Here is a 19,600-nt window from a genome sequence, read left to right as displayed (position 1 = left end):
TTTTAATCAGGCAAAAAATTAATTTTACTGCTTTTGTAATTTTAAAAAATAACCCGTTTCTCCAGCTGTGTTCTGAAAAATTTCCAAGAGGCCTTTGCACCTGTCTCTGGGACCCCTGTCTGCCGACACCTGCCTTGTGAGCTGGGCCCCTTCTTACAGCTGCCCGTGGGGCCTCGCTGCTCCCTGTCTGCTGATCTGGCTGTCACCTTGTGTCCCCCACCCCACCTTCCCTCCCTCCAGGGCTCACTCTGAAGGGCCGGGCTGAGACCCACACAGAGTTGGTGGCGAGAGCCTGGCCAGGCCTGGGGCACGCTGGGCACTGCTCCCCTTCTCCGGGCCCATCGCCCTCAGCTTCGCACAAAGGAGGTCGGGTGGGAGGATTTCTGAGCCTCTTCCCGGCCCCTGATGTCCATGGTGCTGGGTGTCTGGGTCGGAGGCATTGTAAATGTCCACTTGTTCCCTCTCTCTTTCTCCAGCTTTGGCTGATTGGTGGGTATTTTTCTGTGTCCTGGGCATGGCTGGCCTATCCAGCAGTCCTGCCTCTGCATCCACTGAGGGGATTCGCTTGCTAATTGGGTGTGACCGGGAGTGCACTGTGGCCAGGCCCCTGCCTGGGTCTCCTACCTCCTCCGGTCTCTGCTCCGCTCAGCGTGGCCACAGCGAGGTCTGTGCTGCAGACGGACCCTCTGCTTCTCTGGGCCCGTCCGAGGCTACACAGGGGCTATCTCGTCTGCTTCTGAGCTGCCCTCTGTTCCTCTGGTCCCCGTCACACCCAGGGGACTGGGCGAGCAGTCAGCACACGTCCAGCATCTCCTGATGAATTCAGGGCGCGCTGACTCCCGAGGGTGGCTTCCCCTGCTTGGGGCTGCAAGATCCCAGCGCAGCTGTCAGGGCCTGTGTGCTGCCGCCCCCAGCGGGGGTGGCCTCTGCCTTGGCCCTCACTGGGCCTCGGTGCTCCCCACAGCAGCATGAACCTGATGGTCTTTCGGGCCCTTGGGCTCCGGGTTAGAAAATCAGCCTGTGCCTGCCTGCGGTGCATGAAATACTGCTTCGCTAACAGGTTTCATTTTTCTGCTGTTTACTTGAGGACTTACCACTTCTCGATATGGTTCCCTTTCGTATCCGCCCAGCAGAGGCACAGTGGCCTTGGTGGCTCTGATTAGCCGGCCCCCTCCTTGGCCAGGCAGGCGGAGCCCTGAGAGACGGCTGCTCACGTGCCTGCCGTGGCCTCTGCCCTTTCCCCTTCCATCCCCTCAGACCTTACCCTCGGTCAGTGTGGCAGCGTGGCGCTTCCCTTAAAAAAATAGATAAACTTTGGAGAAACAGTAGCCACGTAGTCCTTTGGAAGGTGAATGTTGTTTTAAATGCACCGAGGAAAGAGGCACTTAGTTTGGCTTCGGGGCAAAGCTGCGTGTCTGATGGGAGGTCCCCTCTGGCTCCTTCCCTGCCTGTGTGTGAGGGGCGCGTGCTCCGGCAGGTGGCCTGGCTCCCTGGACAGGCCCCGGCCCGGGCCTTGAAGACCCTCTGGGCGTAGCTGCCGGCTGTGAGGGTGTCCACGGAAGCAGGTCTAGGCCGGGTGGACCCCTGAGGCCGGCCTCTTGCTGCTGTCTGTGGGCACAGAGGGAGAGGAGGCCGGGCCCCATCCATGTGGCTCGCCTGGAGGAGGGATCGGGCCGGGGGCGGGTCTGTTCTCAGGGTGCTCGGAATTCAGGAAGCAGTGGGACAGGGTGAGCTGCTGTGAGGTCGCGGGTGAGAGACAGGCTCCAGCGGGTCTGGCCGGGACTGTCTCTGTCCTAGACCCGCAGAGCCCATGTCAGGCTCCCTGTCCTCTGCAAAGTGGGCCTGCACACGCCTGCCTCGAGCCGTCCACAGAGAAGGTGGCGGAGCGGAAGGCCCGTCCTCCCTCCAGCCCTGGGACGTGGTCCAGAGGAGGCCTGCTCGCCCCTCCAGCTCTGGCCGGCTCGGGGTTGCTGGCAGGCGGTCTGGGGGCCAGGGTGGCTGGCGCGCCCGGGCCCTTGCGGCTGACGGCTGTTTCCGCTCCCTTCGCAGGCCGGGACCAAACCGTCACGAGCCGGGAGGCCGCGACCCCCCGCAGCACTTTGGCGGCCCCCCGCCCCTCATCTCACCCAAGCCCCAGCACCACTCGGTGCCCACGGCCCTCTGGAACCCGGTGTCCCTGATGGACAGCACGCTGGAGACACGGCGCGCCCCCGAGGGCCACCCTCTGCACGGCCACCCCGCCCCGTTTGAGCCCAGCCGCCAGGCGGCCGTCCCGCTGGTGAAGGTGGAGAGGCTCTGCTGCCCTGAGAAGGCGGAGGAGGGACCCCGGAAGCGGGAGGCCGGCCCCCTGGACAAGTACCAGCCGCCGCCCCGCGAGGCGGGGGGCCTGGAGCCGCAGGCCTTCCCCCCCGCGCCCGCGCACTTCCTGGCGGAGCTCGAGCCGTCCACCCAGACCGTCCTGGGCCAGCCCCGGGCCCCGCTCGCCCCGCCGGCCCCCTTCGGGGAGCCCCCTGGGCCCCTGAAGCCGGGCTCGCCCTACCGGCCCCCAGCGCCACGGGGCCCCGACCCCACCTACGTCTACGATGAATTCCTGCAGCAGCGCCGGAGGCTGGTCAGCAAGCTGGACCTGGAGGAGCGCCGGCGGCGGGAGGCCCAGGAGAAAGGTCGTGTCCCTAGCGGCCGCGGCCATCCCTCTTCCCTCCTCCCTCCTCCCTCGGGCATTCTGCCCCGGGGTCTCAGCAGCTCCAGGGAGCAGGTTCACTGGCTCCTGCCTGACACTTCTGCTGGGGAGACAGACCTGGGCCCCCCGTCTGTCCTGCCACAATGTGCGTTATCCCAAAAATCCAAATCGTAGACTGTCTGTGAAAACAGTTCCACAGACACACACACAGTTAATAGGTGATGAACAGAGGCCAGTAAGACGGTCTGAAGTATTAACAGTGCAGCGTAAAGGGGAGGAGGCTGTCGAGAGCGCGGCCCGGGCCCGGCGGGGACTCCTCTCCTGGGGCCGCCGTCCCAGTTGCAGGCGGGTGGGCGGGCCAGGGGACCGCGGGAACTCTGGCCGCCTCTCCTTCTTGCTCCTGCACAGGGTAGGGTGGGACTCAGCCAGCAGCACCCTGGGTTCCCCAGAGAGCCACGGAGAACAGGCGAGCAGGCCCAGGGCAAGTGTGGCTGTCCCCCACCCCTCACCCCCTGTCAGACCAGGAGGGGTTGGGTCCAGACCAGTTTCTTCTGCATGGTGTTGAATTCAGCTTCTTAGTCAGAAGCGGGGGCCAAGGCTGACTGAGTCTTGGTTGGTCTGCATTGTTGGTCTAGGCTAAATTTAGAGCCCCAGAAAGATTTTTCTGCTCCACTCACCTTGTGAGAAGGCGGAGGGAGAGCCCCGGTGCCCTCGGGTGCAGGGGTTCTGTTCTCTGCTTGCATGCATGCTCTATACGTTTGAGGGGACGGGGACCTGAGTGTGCCTGTCCCTTCCCGAGCAGGAGGGAGCGGATGTGCACAGACAGCCTTGGGCTGCCGTGGACGTGGCCCCGGGCCTGTGTGATGGACGGTCCCCTGCTGGGGAATCGGTGTTGGCCAGGAGGCCGCCTGGTCACTTGGGTCTGTGGATCCAAGGGGGGCCTGGTGCCTGCCTTCTGCCCCCCACCTGCCAGCCCTGAGAAGCCCTAGGACTAAGGGTTAATGCACATTTCCACCTGGGGTGAAAGGAATCTGGCTTTGGGGGTGCTCAAAGGGCAGTAGGGCCTGGCCTGCCAGGTGGAGTGCCCTGTGTGTGTCCACTGGCAAATTGAGGCTCCCTGCCCAGCTGAATAGATCCGTTCCTCCTCCAGGATACTACTACGACCTGGACGACTCCTACGACGAGAGTGACGAAGAGGAGGTCAGGGCCCACCTCCGCTGTGTGGCCGAGCAGCCGCCCCTCAAGTTGGACACGTCCTCCGAGGTATCTGGGGTTCGTCGCTGCGGTCAGGCTCTGGGCTGGGATGCTGGCACCCACCTCGGTGCCTGCCTCTGGGCTTTCCCACGCTTGTTGGGACGCCGTCAGGGCCCTCCTCCTCCCGGGCCCGGCGCGGAGTGGCCACGGCACAAGAGCTTCGAGGACTCCAGGAGGGGCCCCTGGGTCAGTGGAAGCACGCCACTGCCAGTGGTTTCAAACTCATTTGTTTTCTTTCCCAATCTAGAAGCTAGAGTTTTTGCAACTTTTTGGCTTGACCACCCAACAGCAGAAGGAGGAATTGCTGACCCAGAAGCGGAGGAAGCGGCGGCGGATGCTGAGAGAAAGAAGCCCGTCGCCCCCGACGGTTCAGAGCAAGCGGCAGACGCCTTCGCCGAGACTGGCGCTGTCCACCCGCTACAGCCCCGACGAGATGAACAGCAGCCCCAACTTCGAGGAGAAGAGGAAGTTCCTGACCATCTTCAACCTGACCCACATCAGCACTGAGAAGAGGAAAGGTGCGGCCTGGGCGGGGCGGGGCCTCACCAGGAGGGCCGAGGGTCTGTGAGGAAGGAAGCGGGGCCACGGGCTCCTGGGGGCGTCCTGGGGCTCTCGGGCTTCCCCCTGGCTCCCCTCTGCTCTCACAGACTTGCCCCGCTGTCTCCGCCGTCACACTTCTCTCCGTCGGAAACTCGCACGGCCCCCTTCAAAGCCTGTTTTCTCTTGTCTCATCCCGGGTGGAATTGAAGACGTGCTAACGTTCTGTGTACAGCCCACTGTGAGCTTGATGCCTGCTCTTGTCCCTTGTCAGCTCTCCCAGCACCTTCAACCCGCCCTGGGTGTGGGGTGGACCTGCGCCTTCCCGAGCAAGGTGCTCAGGCTTCTCGGTAGCGGGCGCTTTCTCTCGGCGGCTGCTCTCGTGGTCGCTGGGCAGAGCCGACACCCACTGTGAGTGGACGATTTGCCCTGAGAGATGCTTCCAGATCGGTCTGGCCACCAAGGGCCATGTCGGGGCTGACTCTTGGGCTGGAGCCCATGGTGCAGGAGGAGTGGTGCGGTCTGAACACTTTCTGGGGCATCTGCTTCCTTGGTCTGCCGCTCACGCTCGCTCAGCGCCAGGATGGTGGGGCAGGTGAAAACCAGGCCTTCCTGGGGTACACGCCCCCACGCTCCCCTTGCTGGTGCTCACTCACCTCTTTCCGGAAGGAAGAGGAAAGCAAAAGTGCTTCTTGGTCATCTAGTTGCTTTCACTTATTTCGTTAGTGGGGGTGTAGCATTCAGTTTCTGTATTGAACCCGTGAGCTGGAGTTCTTGCTTTCTCTTGAAGCGGCAGGGACACGATGACCAGGGCAAATCCCTGGGAACGTGCATAGCTGTGTTTGTAAAGAGGATCTCTCTGCCTGACTTAATTCCGGGAGGAAAAGCCGCCGGGGATGTGGCCACTTCAGTCCGCGAGAGGCCCCTGCACTGTGTCGGGAATCTGTGGCATCAGATGTCACCGAGTCGGTGTCCCTTTTCCCTAAACGGCAGCCGTCATGGGATTCGCACTCGCGTGGCAGGTGGCGGGGAGGAGACTGTGTCAGGAAGCAGCCTGTGCTTCCCAGGGTTCTGTGGGGCTCTCCGGGGTTGCTTCCTGGGTCGGGGCCAAGTTTTTTCTCTTTTAAGTAAGAATTCATCCCCAGAAGCTCGCAGGTACCAGGTATTCACTGCACACACACAGCTGTCCTTGAACACACCTGAAATGTTACGTAGTAAAAGCTGAGAGGAATCTGGGCTCCCTGTAAAGTGCAGTTTCTTCCTCTAAACCTAGCCTGTCCCCATGGCTCTGTGTTGCTCGTTCTAAAGGACTCACGCCTGCCGGTCGCGGCCTGGGCTGGACTCCTGCTGTCCTTCCCTCCCAGGAATGACACGATCCTCTTGTTAATCTCGGGCTGCTTTTCTCATAGACAAAGAGAGACTTGTTGAGCTGCTCCAGGCCATGAAGCAGAAGGCACTGTCAGCAGTGGTGGCAGACCCGCTCAGGAACTCTCCGAGGGACAGTCCTGCTGGGTCCCTGAGCGGTAAGGCCAGCCCCATCCGCCACCGCCTGGGACTGTCCCGGGGGCTGCCCAGGGTCAGGCCACCACCCCAGGTCGTCTTCCTCCTGGACACAGCACGTGCTTCTTTCTCCCCATCTCTCTCTCAAGCTTCCTGCACGTGGGAAGGATCTCCTCGGCCGGAGCGCAAGCCTTGGCAGTCAGGGCTCAGGGGGTTCAGGGGGAGGGTCCCGGCTGCAGCAGACTGTGCCTGGTGGTCGGCGTGGCTCTGGCCGCCGTCCGCCCGCCCAGTGGTGTCCCTGGTCTCAGCACCGGCTGCTTGGGCTCTGTGCTCCCGTCCATCCACCCTTCACTCTCTTCCCTGGTGTCTTTGTCTTGCTCTTTCTGCCTTGCAGGCCCCTCCAGTACCTGCTTTCACACCTTCTCTCTCTCTCTCTCTCGTGGCTCTGACTCCTGCACTGGCTCTGACTCCTGCACTGTCCTGCTGACGGAGCAGGAAATCTTGTTGGTCTGGCCCTGTTCTCAGTTCTTAATTGGATCTTTCTGGTCGGGTCGGGCTACGTAACTTCCTGCCTTTTGGATGACCGGAAGCAACTTGCTTCTCCCTTCAGATTCTTCTTCTTCTCAGATGCCCTCCTGGGGCACCTTTCAAGGATGGCCTTGCTGCTAAACACACCCCGTCTCAGACCACACAGTGCACACTGACCTTTACTTAAGTGGCTTCAGAGTCCGGGTCCTTTGTCCTATGTCTTCATTCAGTGTAAGCCCTGGACGTCAGGGTTGGCCCGTTCACATTGCAGGTCTTAACACGTTCCTCACTTTCTGTCTCTAAAAGAACCAGCCACGCAGCAAGCCTCTCTGGATACGGAGAAGCCTGTGGGTATCACTGCTTCCTTGTCTGACATCCAGAAGGCCACGGAGCCTGGGAGACTGGAACAGCTCCGGCCCCAAGAGCGAGTCCAGGAGCCAGCCCCTGCCAGCGGTGAGAAAGCCAGGCCGAGTGAGACCCCTGGGGGCAAGAAGAGCCTGAGCATGCTCCACTACATCCGGGGCCCCGCGCCCAAGGACATCCCCGTGCCGCTGTCCCACGGCATCAACGGGAAGAGCAAGCCGTGGGAGCCCTTCGTGGCGGAAGAGTTCGCGCATCAGTTCCACGAGTCCGTCCTGCAGTCCACCCAGAAAGCCCTGCAGAAGCACAGAGGTAACGAGGCTGCCTGGCTTTGTTGAGGAGCCTTGCTTGGGATGCGTGAGGCACCTGACGATAGAGGCAGGTTCTGCCTCTGCAGGTCTAGGGTGGGGCCTGAGAGTGCACCACTTGGAGCGGGTGCCCGGGTGCTGCTGCTCCGTGGACCACACGTCAGGGAAGCTTAGCAAGAGAGGCTGTCTGAATTTAACAAGGCCCTCCGAGGAGCCTTTTCAGCAAAAACAGGATCCATGCCTTCTACAGCTGAGGGATTTCCCAGCTTCCCCTACAGACTCACCTGGAAATAACTAGGCCCAGCGAGCACTTTGTGTGACATACTGGGTGCTCCAGCCCCATGTGTGAGCCCCTAGATTCATGCCTCTTGGACATTTTGGTGGGAATCACTGCAGGTCAGAGAACAGGGGTCAGTACATTTCATTTCCGTTGATTAGAACAGAATCCTCAGTGATGCAATCACTACTGAGTGTAAAATAAATTTCTGTACACGCCAGCAGCCAGAAGAAAGTAATGTGGTTCCCATGCCAAACCTGTAAAAGACATTTTATTACTGCAACCTAGAAGAGCTGACTAGGTAAGCAGCACTTGTAGACATACAGCTCTGACGTCAGTATCCTTCAGGTAATCAATGCTGTCAGCAGAGATGAAATGATACTAAAAAAGCAAAGGGCAGTGGTTTTTGCAGTGATCTTTAAAAAGAAAACAACCCTCCAAGGCAGGAGGAGCACTTCATTGGAAGTTTGTTGTGAATTTACTTGAACCATATTTTTCAAGAAGGAAATGTTTTGACCATGTGACTAGATCAAACCCCTCTGTGCTCCCCCCTAAAACACACCCACAGAGACTTTTCGGTGGCCCAAGGACACGTTTTTCCTGCCTCATTTCAACCATTCCCTGATGTTACACCCGTTTTGTCCAGACTTTAAAGTCACCCAGCCCCTGACAGTTTGGGCCGTACTGGCCCACTGACTGCCCAAGGCTGCTGTCCACGCGGGGAGGCACCTTGCGCCTATTAGACCACCAGCAGCAGGGCCACAAGGCAGAGAGGACCTTGTCTACACAGGGCCCCCCCCACCAAGCTAGCGGCCTCCTGGTAGCCGGCAGGGCACGGGGTGTGTTCAGGGACTTGGAGCACCTGCATTTCCTGAGGAGCGGGGGCTGATACTTACTGAGGGCCTGCTGTAGACCAAGCTCAAACCCCCAGTTTCAGTTTCACAGAACACGATGTCGAAGCTCAGGGCCTAACACAGCTGATCTCGTACACGTGGTGCGATTAATTGAATCCAGGCCTGCTGCCGTCTTAATATTTATTTATGGCTGCACTGGGTCTTCGTTGCTGCACATGGGTTCTTGTCTAGTTGCGGCGAGCGGGCTTCTCATTGCAGTGGCTTCTCTTGTTGCGGAGCATGGGCTCTAGGCGCGCAGGCTCAGTGGTGGCTTATGGGCTGTAGGGCGCAGGCTCGGTAGTTGTGGCACACGGGCTTAGTTGCTCTACCTGCTGCCGTCTTTATGGCTCTTTTCAGCCCTCCTGATGGTGCCGTCTTTGGTCTCCGAAGGGCACAGGCCTCACCATGCTTCGTCTTGTCCGCGGGGAGACCTCAGTCACACTGACTCTGTCGCCTGCCCCCAGCACAGGTCCCCACAGGCCCTGTGATGAGCCGTCTTCTCTTCCCCAGGAAGCGCAGCTGTGCTGTCTGCGGAGCAGAACCACAGCGTCGACACCTCTGTCCACTACAACATCCCCGAACTGCGGTCCTCCAGCCGGCTGCCTCTGCCCCAGCGCGAAGGGCCTCTGGAGCCCCCCACCGGGAGGAAGGGCCCCCTGGCACAGGAGGCGGACCCGGACTCGGAGGAGGACGACGACGACGACGGAGAGGACGACGACGAGGAGCCCCCCAAGCGCAAGTGGCACGGGATCGAGGCCATTTTTGAAGCTTACCAGGAACACGTAGAAGGTACGCAGGGGCGCGGGAGGCAGGCCCAGGCGAGGGCCCAGGAAAGACGGGGAAGGAAAGCTTAATAGGCCAATCGGCGCCAGATTTTGTCGCCGGGCTGGGGACTGTTTCTAAGTCGTGGCACTAGCACTCAGGGTTCTTGGGGTCCCTGGGCCACAACTAGGCAGAAACACCGGAAGGTACGTCTCCGTCAGCCGTTTCGCCTATTTCCAGAACCGTTCCTCGGGCTTCTGTGGGTGCCCGGGCTGGCTTACAGGGGCAGTTCCTCACGGACTAACCTGAGGCCGCCCTCACTGGAGGAATTTAAGCACCAGACGTCTGCCTGTCCCCACTCAGCATGACGGCGCAAACCTCGGCCTGCTCGCCCTCTGCTGTCTTCCATTGCACTTCGAAACATTCTGTCAGTCAGTCCTGACACTTGCGCCTACGTACAAGGGTCCTGGAAAGTGCAAAGGTGCTTCACTTAGCCGAGCCCCACATGGCCAGGCTGCTCAAGTGTGCAGCGTCTCTGCGACGTGGCGGTGTCCCCCACATGCTCTGTGGTCCTCCTGGACTGGTGCTTTGTACAGGAGGCGAACCCTTGATGGCCACCAGCATGTCAAAACCCAGGCCACTGCCACTCCCAAATTCTGTTTACCGTTATCATACAGGAGTCTTCATTTTTATCACGAATATCACGATCATTTCAAATATTTTAAAGTAAGCATTTTAAAATGCACCGAGTACAATCAAAAGGAATGCCCACATAGCCACAACCAGGGTCAATTCCTACATTTTGTTTATTTACTTTTTGATTTACAATGTAGTGTTATTTTTAGGTGTGTAGCAGTGATTCGGTTATACATTCAGTTCTTTTCCATTTTGGGTTTATCACAGAATATTGAATATAGTTCCCTGTGCTATACAGTAAGACCTTGTTGTTTACCCTATTTTATGTATAGTATCAACTCCTACATTTTGCTTCCTTTTCTCCTTCAAATGAAACCCTCATTTTGAATTTATTAAGTACATATATATCCAGAAGGAGATGTGTTAATAGCATTCCTTTTTATTTTAACACAGTGAAATGTATCCATCTTTTCTGGGTTTATTTTTTGGCGCCTTGTTGGAATTCCTTCCCTACCCCAAGGACATAACAAATGCATTTCCTTCTAAGTCTTCAGGTTCTGCTTTTCTTAGGCGTAGAATTCATTTCTGTGGATGGAGTAAGGTAGCGGTGTAACTCCTCCTTTCCCACCCAGACAACCAATTATCCTGGAGGTTTACGGGGTACCCTCTTCCCCATGGGGTGTGCCCCTGGCAGGCAGTGTACTCCCCACGTGCCCAGGCCTGTCTCCGGGTGCTCTCTTGGCCTGTCCCTGTGTCACTGCCGTAGCTTTGCAGCTCCCTGTTGTCTGGAGTAACTCACCCGGACTTTTCTGACAGCTCAGCTGTTCTTGGCCCTTGGCTTTCCCTGGTGAATTTTAGGATCGCCTTTTTTGTTCCACCCAAAAAACTGTTAGATTTTCAGGTACACTGATTTTATAGATTTGGGGAAAATGGACATCGTTGATGGTGATGTTATTCCACCTATGAATACGGCGTTAAATCATTTTTGCTCCGTGAGCGGTTGACTTTCCTTTTATCCGATCTAGCTTTAGGTCTCACCTAGTTGTTGTTACTGGGGATATTTTAGTTTTTGTCCCTTTTTCCTTAGATGATCACAGATGATCAGGCCTGCCAACAAAAAGTTTCATTCTTTCCTTTTGAATTTGTATACATTTCCTTTTTTTTTGTCACGCTGCATCGCCTAGGACCATTTGTAGGCTGTTGAACAGGGACACCTATGGGGCTCTTTTCTGTGAAACTTTACAAGCGCTCCAGTAAGTTGCTGCTGAGTTTTCTGGTGTGCGGTTGTTGGAAGTCAACTAATGTATTTTCTAGATTTACTGAGATGACAACCTTGTTTTTCACCTATTGATGTTTTCTGATGTTGCTTACTCCTTGCTGAATTTGATTTGTTAGTACTTCTAAGATTTTTAATTTATATTCTTAAGTGGTATTAGATTGATTTTATTGTACTTTATCCTGCTATCATGATTGTTCTAGCTTCTATAAAATCAGTCAGGTAGCCTTCCCTGGCTTCCACTCTCTGAAACACTTCATATAAAGGAGGGATTTATTCTTTTTCTTTTTTTCTTGGAGTAGAGTTGATTTACACTGTGTTAGTTCACGTGTACAGCACAGTGATTCAGTTGTATATATATATACATGTATCCACTCTTTTTTAGATTCTTTTCTCATATAGGCCATTACAGAGTACTGAGTTCCCTGTGCTATACAGTAGATCCTTATTAGTTACATATTTTACATATAGTAGTGTGCACATGTCAATCCGTCTCCCCAATTTATCGCTCCCCCCACTTTCCCCCCTGGTAGCCATAAGTTTGTTTTCTACATCTGTGACTTTATTTCTGTATTGTAAATAAGTTCATTTGTCCCATTTCTTTAGATTCCACATACAGGTGATATCATATGTTTGTCTTTTTCTGACTTCGCTCAGTATGACCATCTCCAGGTCTATCCATGTTGCTACAAATGGTATTATTTTGTTCTTTATGGCTGAGTAATATTCCATTGTATATTATGTACACATCTTTATCCATTCCTCTGTCGATGGACATTTGGGTTGCTTCCATGTCCTGGCTATTGTAAGCAGTGCTACAATGAACGTTGGGGTGCACGTATCCTTTCGAATCATGGTTTTTCCCAGATATATGCCCGTGAGTGGGATTGCTGGATCTTACGGTAACTCTTTTTTTAGTTTTCTGAGGAACCTCCGTACTCCTGTCCATCGTGGCTGCACCAGCTTATACAGGAGGGTTCCCTTTTCTCCACACCCTCTCCAGCATTTATTGTTTGTAGATTTCTTGATGATGGTCATTCTGACCAGTGTGAGGTGGTACCTTGTCCATTTATTGTTTGTAGATTTCTTGATGATGGTCATTCTGACCAGTGTGAGGTGGTACCTTGTTGTGGTTTTGATTTGCATTTCTCTAATAATTAGTGATGTTGAGCATCTTCTCATGTGCTTTTTGGCCATCTCTATGTCTTCTCTGGAGAAATGTCTGTTTAGATCTTCTGCCCTTTTTTTTTTTTTTTGATTGGGTCGTTTTTTTTTGATACTGAGCTGCAGGAGCTGTTTGTATATTTTGGACACTAATCCCTCGTGGGTCTCATTATTGCAAATATATTCTCCCATTCTGTGCGTTGTCTTGTAATTTTGTTTATGGTTTCCACTGCTGTACAGAAGCTTTAATTCAGTCCCATTTGTTTTTTATTTTCATTACTCTAGGAGGTGGATCAAAAAAGATCTTGCTGCAGTTTATGTCAGGGAGTGTTCTCTGCCTATGTTTTCCTCTAAGAGTGTTATGGTATCTGGTCTTACATTTAGGTCTTTAATCCATTTTGGGATTATTTTTGTGTTAGGGAGCGTTGCAAATTTCATTCTTTTACATGTAGCTGTCTACTTTTCCCAGCACCACTTATTGAGGAGACTGTTAAAGCAGGGATTTGTTCTTGATGGTTTGAAGTCACTCTCCTGCTAAAACCAGGCTCAGTATCTTTTGGAAAGGCAGAGATTTTATTTTACTCATTAAAACTATAAATTTTTAACAGCTTAAAAGTTTGCATACCTACTAACCCTTATCTTTTTATCTTTCTTTTTGAAAAATGCATTTTAAGGCTATACATTTATCCTTGATTACTTGCTAACCTGGATCCCTTAAAATTGCCTTTTGATGCTGGATCCTTGGTCCTCATTCCACTGGGCTGGATTTACCTTAGTGATACTTAACGTACTTACCAGCATGATGGAGAGGGCTGGGAGCCGTGTGGTCCAAAGGAGAGGGCTTTTTGCTGGCTGCTCTAGAGAGAGGGGAACACTCGCCAGGCCTGTGGCCCCTGCATACAGGAAATGTGTCAACATCGCTTGTCTTTTCAGAGCAAAATCTAGAGCGGCAGGTGTTACAGACGCAGTGCAGGCGGCTGGAGGCCCAGCACTACAGCCTCAGTCTCACGGCCGAGCAGCTCTCCCACAGCATGGCGGTGAGTCCCAGGGCTCCACACGCGGGGGAAGGGCATGAAAATCAGCTCCTGGGGGTTTTTCTTAAACACATAGTGCTTAGTTTTGTTCAGCCTTTCGAGTCTGGGTTCAAGAGCACCCATACAGACAAGTTTTGAAGGGAAGTTTTGCCCTTGAGACATGAAAACAGTCTTAGCGGGGAATACGCAAGATTTGCCTAAGGAGGGAAGCGCCGTTCATTTGCAGACTGTTGATCCCGGAAGGGTGACGATGCTGTGTATATATATGCCTTCAGAGGAATTACTTATTGCCTGCGTCAGTCTCCCCCGCTCCTGTGATTTGCTCAGGAGGATGGAGGGAGGAAGGCTCTTGAGGCGAGTCGGAGGGAGGAAGGCTCTTGAGGCGAGTCGGACTCCACCCCCCCCTACCCCCCCCCCCCGCCAGGCTCAGCCCTGCAGCTGTGCTTCCTCCCACCCGCCGGCTGGGGGCCTGTCTCAGATCGGGTCTTACATCTTGGCCACTCCTGAAGCAGCCGGAGTTAGGGCTGATTTTTCAAATCTCAGGGTGGGAGTTCCGACAGCACCAGACACTGCTCCTGTGAGCGCAGGTACTGCAAGAATCCGAAACCTCGGGGACAGTGAGAACTGGTTCTAAGTGCTGAAGGTTGGCCTCCGGCGCACTCATGCGTTCCACACACACGTCTGCTTACCGCGTGACTTGAGCGCTTCACGTGAACTTCTCTCTCTCTCTCTCTCTCCAGGAGTTGCGGAGCCAGAAACAGAAGATTGTTTCAGAAAGGGAGCGACTCCAGGCAGAACTGGATCACTTACGGAAGTGCCTTGCGTTGCCTGCGATGCATTGGCCTAGAGGTTACTTTAAGGGATATCCTAGGTGACGGTTTCCCTTGCACTAGGCCGAACCTATAGTATAGAAATAGTATCTATTTTATTACCTTGAATATTTAATATTTTTCACTGGGAGGTTTGAAGCTTAAAAAAATGAGAATGTGCCATGCATGAAGCAGAGGATTCCGGGCTCCAGAAAAAAGGACGAACCTGCCTTGACTTCGATGCAGTTGAACCGCCTTTGTAATTCAGCGAGCAACCCCTGTAGGACACCCAGTTTTTTCTTTTTAAAGGCAGTTTTATTCTTTCCCCACATCATGATTTTTTAATCTGAAGATGAAAGGCTCCATTACCAACACTAAAATGCAATCATTTCTAGCCCCTGGGTGTGTAAGATTGGATCGGACCGTTGGTGTTCTGTCTTGTGTTGCCATGTTACTGGGCCTCGAGAACCCAGGTTGTTCTGGCTGCAGGGGGTGGTGGCCGGTCTCAGTCCTCCCCGGGACTGAGACCTACACTTCAGTGGAAGGAAGGTGGGGTGCATTTTTAAGTAAAGGGCTTATTTCAGTTACTTTTTCTGCAAAAATTTCTTCAAAGCAACAGGTCCTAGGAGCACACAAAGCAACAGTGCTGAAGCCTTACCCAAAGGCTTTTCCCCAGAAAAGCTCTTACCTTACCTAAAGGTAAAAAGCGTATCAACAAACTGAAGGTACCTTTTTATTACTTCACGGGGGGAAATGTACAGAGCTCTATGTACACATTTATTCACACCCACCAGATTGTTACTGCGGTAGGGGTGTTTTCATACAAACGTAAATTTTTGAGAGGAAAGTCAAAGGTGCTTCAGCCTTGTACTGTGTATATATATTAAAAAAAAGTTTTGTATGTTTTTATTACTTTAATTATTGTTATAAAAAAGCCTGCCATTTTTGATATGTGGTTTGGAGGGATTTTTGTTGTTTGTTTTCCTGTTTGGGGTTTTGTTTGTTTTTGTTTTGTTTTTCTGGGCAAAAAAAAAAAAAAAACCCTTGCTTTTAGTGTTTGTACTGCTGCTGGTCAGGACATTAAGATATTGAAGTGTTTTTTAAAAAATTAAAGAAGAAGAAAAGTAAAAGAGCTTACCACTGGCGCCTATGCGATCCCTTCATTTTTGAGTTGCACCAGAATGATGATGTAGAAAGCCATGGTTCCGTCTTACCTCCTCCTGCGCCCGCCCCTGCTCCGGACAGCAGCCAGTTCACCACCGCCCATGCTGTGAAGCGAGGAGGGGCGGGCTCCAGTGGGAGCCGGGTGGACACGGTGTGTGCGCTTCGTTAAGAGCCTCTGAGGAAGGGAGCGGCTGCTGGGACAGGATGCTGAGGTGTCTTACAGCAGTCTGCGCAGGTGCAAAGTAGAAACTGTATAGGGTTTATTTATTTAGATGCAAAGCTTTGTACCAGCCTGAAAGTAGGGTGAACAGTGTCTGCGCAGGACTTCTCTTCTTGGACTGACTTACTGTGCCAACCACAGGAGCGGCTAGGAACGGGGATGATCATTTCAATGCGAAGCATGGGGGTAGCCCTCCCTTCTTTCCCCCGTTATTGCAGGTTCAGGCAGTGTGAAATCGAGATCAGGAAGGCATCTCTTGCCCAAATGGGCCTGAACCAGAGGCCAAAGCAGCCAGTGGTTGGTCTCTCTGGGGGGGGGAGGGGAGGGGAGGGGACCCGAGCGTCACGCCCTGGGCCAGGGGAAGGGCTGGCTGACCTTCAGGAAGGCTACTCACTGTGATCAGTGGCCATGCCCTCGGCCCCAGACCTTAGCTGCGCGGAACAGCTTGCTGGCAGATGGCATTGTGTCACTTTATCTGTTCCCACACAGTTTGCTTTGTATGTCTGCCAAGAATCTTCCAGTTATTAGCAAACTCAGACAAAAAGTGCCGCCAGTATTATCAGCAGTCAGCAAGTGCTTTTCTCTCTACAGGAACGACTTGACGATAACTAAGGGCTCTCCCGGGGGCCTCCTCCCCTGCAAAGACACAGAGCGCCATGTGCCACAGGTGGCGACAGGTGTTTAGAGGGAGCGCCACTGCCAACGATCAGGGCAAAATGTCACTGAATTTCTCTACCTAAAATCTGCTTGCTGTCTCTGAAGGCCTAAGGGTTACATCTTAACGCTTCGCCCCAGTCCTCCTCCCTCCGTAGTAGAAAATGTCTGGATGCCTTTGCTCCTCGGCTCTGGTAGGGGTCCTGGCCAAAAAGCAAAGGGATAAGTAGATCTGATAACTTGCACAGCCCCATCCTGTTACCACCTGAGGGGAGTGCCTGTGTCTGCTGGTGTTTTGCTTTTGGGGAGGAGGACGCAGCATGCAGGTTATAAAGGGATGCCTGCCCAGGGGTGAGGCTGTGTCACTGAGCTAGAACTAACTGCCTTCCCCCTGCCCCGCCTCTGAGCTGCTCCATCACTCTGCTTCCCCATACTCCCACCTACCTGTGAGGGTCTCTGAATATTCTAAGGCTCAAGAAGTAATAGGACAATCAGAATATAAATACAAACCCATAAGGCGACATGAATAAACTAAGAAAAAGGTAACAAAGTGTCTTTTGAAAACAAAAGTGCACCACTGAGACATAGTACCCAATCTTGGGGGTTTTTTGGTTCCATTTAATAATTAGTTTTATAATCTGAAAACAAGAGCATGGTAGCGTCAGAGCCTCTTTTCAGTTTGGGCTTAAAAACTGACAGAGAAATATGGAATCCCTGAAGCTTTTTGTTCAGCTGTTTCACATTGAGTTTGAAAGACAAAGTTCGTAAGTGCACCACATTTGCTCTAGAACTGACCATGGAACTTCTGTGTCAGTATTTTTGCGAACAGTCCTTCACGACCTGTGTCTTCCCACGGCACCTGGGAGAGACGGCTGCTGTCTGCCCTCTGGAGGGGGTTTCGCTAAACCTGTGCAGGATCCCTTCCAAAAGCGAGTCGTGTGGTTCTGCATTTAATCAGATCATTAGCAACAACCCAGAGCTTTCCCCCAAACTTGGCGCCACACGTAGAAAGAAGCCAAACTGACGTGAAACGCCATAATCTTAATCCATTATCTCAGCTAAGTGACCAAGAGAGGCTCTTCAACAGTGTAGTCTATATTCTAAAGGAATCAAAACACTTAATTGGCGTTAACATGCTCGTAGATTATACACCCTCAGGGAAACTCCAAGAATATTAAAAGGAGCCCACACCTTCAGCAAAGCGGCGAAGCATTAAAGTATCCTAACAGGAAGTCTTGCGTTTGTATGTGGGATGGTGTGTCGTCCAGTAGCTCACAATGCGGTCGCATCTCCCAAATTAGACTGCATACCCCCCTCTCCCTCTGGGCCACGGCTTAAAGTGTAGCAAGTTCCGGGGACCTGCCACCAGATGGAGATGGTCAGCACCGCGATGCTGTTCATCGCACAGCGTGGATTAGCCACTTCGCAACAGCCCTGTCCTCTTCCAAGTAACCACACTATCAACTTTACTACTTGCAGTAGCCTGTCCCCAACTTTCCGATCCAGCGCTTAACCTTAACTCCTTAACTCTACCTTGACCCGAGGAAGACCACGCTAATCCATCAGTTGTGTTACTCTGTATGTACCTACGCTACAACAGTTAACTGCTAGAACAGTCAGCCAGTACATGGAAGGAGGAGGAACGGTGCCTCGGTCACTCTCGGGGGCAGTTTAGATGCTGTGAAATTAAACCTGTTCTAAGTGTACTTGTTTGAATTAACTGTATTGTAATATTATTTGTTGAATGTAGTAATTAGGTATTTATGAATATATTGCTGTAATTTCTGACAACATCCAAAAAAATAAAATCTTCCTAAATCATCTTAAGAGAAAAATCTTTTCTATGTTATAATAAGGCCAAAAAATAAAAATAAGAGCTCAACAATTACACAGCTTTACAGGTAAAGTGTGAAGACAGATTCGACTGTGCCTCAGCCAGGTTTTAAGAGAAGGGGACTCGGGGTGAGATCTGAGATACACAGGACTCCTAAACCGCCACACTAACATGTGGTTTCATTCTAGAAGATCCCCCAGACTAAACCTGAAGGATTCTGCATAAGAGAGAGAGGAAAAGACAAGTCCTGTCATCTCTTTAAGTGATGAGACCAGGTCTTCTGGGTCCTCATCCCTCCATGTGCGGCCCTTTGGTGCTTAAACAATAGATGCTTGTGAGAGGGACATCTGGGTACCCATCTGGGACGGAGGAATAGTGCTTGAGCAACTTGAAGTAAGTTTGTATTTTAAACACTGAAGGGTAAAAACACCAGCAGATATTCTTTAGGCCCCGCTGATCACGCACGTACACCCTTCATAACCCTCGAGATGGCATGTGACTGCTTTTGACTGACAGCGCTGCCCTTGGAAGCCAGCTGGTTACCGAACCTGCTCATTACAGGACTAGACGATCATCCCCCCCCACCTCGCCCCAGGTAACATACTTTTCTGTAAGGGACTGAGCAATGCTAGCGCTTAAACTTTTCCTCGTAGGGAAAAAAACCCAATACTGTTACCTGAGCCACTGCTTCCTAGAACCGTCTTCCCCTCAGTCCATCAAGAACCACGTAACAGGCTCCACTTTTCCCCCTGCCATCGTGTCTTCAGCTTCACTCACACACTAGATAACACGGAATTGATTTTCCCCTGACATTCCTCTTGCTGATGAGCAACGCCTTAGGGCCTTACCCAAAAGCAGCCGAGAGAACAAGAGAGAACAAGAGATACCCGGAGTGTCCGTCGGAAGTTCACAGCTGCCTGCTAACCCTCTCCAGTTGGGTCCATCAGATCATTCTAGCCACTTGGCCTGCTCCTTTGCGTGGCAGTTATGCAGGAAAAAAACCCAACAGAGATGTGGGTTGACTCCATCTTTACCGTGTGTCAGGGCACACGGGTTGCTGTCACTCGCCACTCATCTGCTGTCCTCCTCTGTGAACAGCCTCTGTAGCAGACTCTAAATTTAGCCCAAGAGATCAGGGTCAAGAAGGGAGAAAAATGGCCGCGGCCACGTTACCATCCTGCTATATCTCCATCTTAAAAGCAACACCGACGTCACCAAACACTCACCTGCACACGACAGTCCCGTGCAGGAGACCCAGAGCTCTGCTAGGGAAATCATTCGTTCTGCCAATGCTTTTTCTCATCTCCCCACGAAAGGACAGCTGGCTCCCAGATACAGACGTGGAATTACAGAATGTCTCGAGGACTGAGCACAAGCCCGTTGCTTTCCAACAAGGTTATCAGCCCATCCCTTGCCTCACTGCACTTTCTCTGCAAACACTCAGAAGCGGTTCCAGATCTGGAAATGGGAGCACCTCTGTCACGTCCCGAGCACTCAGGCCACCCGGTGAGCCTCCTGCCGGCAGACACGGGCCTCTACAAACCAGCCTCTGCCTACAAGTCCTGAGACTGGGCGCTGTCAGAAGGTTGCAGGTTCGTGCGGAGTTTGTACATGTGATTGAGCGCTTGTGTGAGGAAAGCCCCACTGGTGTTGATCTCCATCAAGGTCAAGTTATCCAGCTAAAACACAAGGGCAAACAGACCGGGTTGG

At 53.0% G+C, this 19,600-nt stretch overlaps 2 protein-coding genes across 11 annotated transcripts in view; one reads left to right on the top strand and one right to left on the bottom strand.

The window, feature by feature from the left end:
* GSE1 (Gse1 coiled-coil protein) overlaps positions 1–17,877 on the top strand; it is a 424,827-nt gene extending 406,950 nt beyond the window's left edge. For all 10 annotated transcript variants that reach the window (XM_081216433.1, XM_081216431.1, XM_081216434.1 and 7 more), the window contains 8 exons: positions 2,050–2,663; positions 3,831–3,943; positions 4,182–4,452; positions 5,881–5,994; positions 6,806–7,171; positions 8,848–9,126; positions 13,109–13,212; positions 13,950–17,877. In XM_081216433.1, coding sequence (XP_081072559.1) covers positions 2,050–2,663; positions 3,831–3,943; positions 4,182–4,452; positions 5,881–5,994; positions 6,806–7,171; positions 8,848–9,126; positions 13,109–13,212; positions 13,950–14,084 — 1,996 coding nt within the window. In that variant the 3' untranslated portion in view covers positions 14,085–17,877. The remainder of the gene's footprint in view (positions 1–2,049; positions 2,664–3,830; positions 3,944–4,181; positions 4,453–5,880; positions 5,995–6,805; positions 7,172–8,847; positions 9,127–13,108; positions 13,213–13,949) is intronic.
* Positions 16,630–19,600, bottom strand: part of GINS2 (GINS complex subunit 2) — a 25,869-nt gene continuing 22,898 nt past the window's right edge. Inside the window, exon 5 of the mRNA XM_081216442.1 lies at positions 16,630–19,569. Coding sequence (XP_081072568.1) covers positions 19,444–19,569 — 126 coding nt within the window. The 3' untranslated portion in view covers positions 16,630–19,443. The remainder of the gene's footprint in view (positions 19,570–19,600) is intronic.

The sequence above is a fragment of the Mesoplodon bidens genome (genome assembly GCF_964165515.1).
Source record: "Mesoplodon bidens genome assembly, chromosome: 18".
In the NCBI taxonomy this organism is placed as follows: domain Eukaryota; kingdom Metazoa; phylum Chordata; class Mammalia; order Artiodactyla; family Ziphiidae; genus Mesoplodon; species Mesoplodon bidens.
Note: the sequence above shows the minus strand (reverse complement) of the source record. Positions and strands in the feature narration are given on the sequence as shown.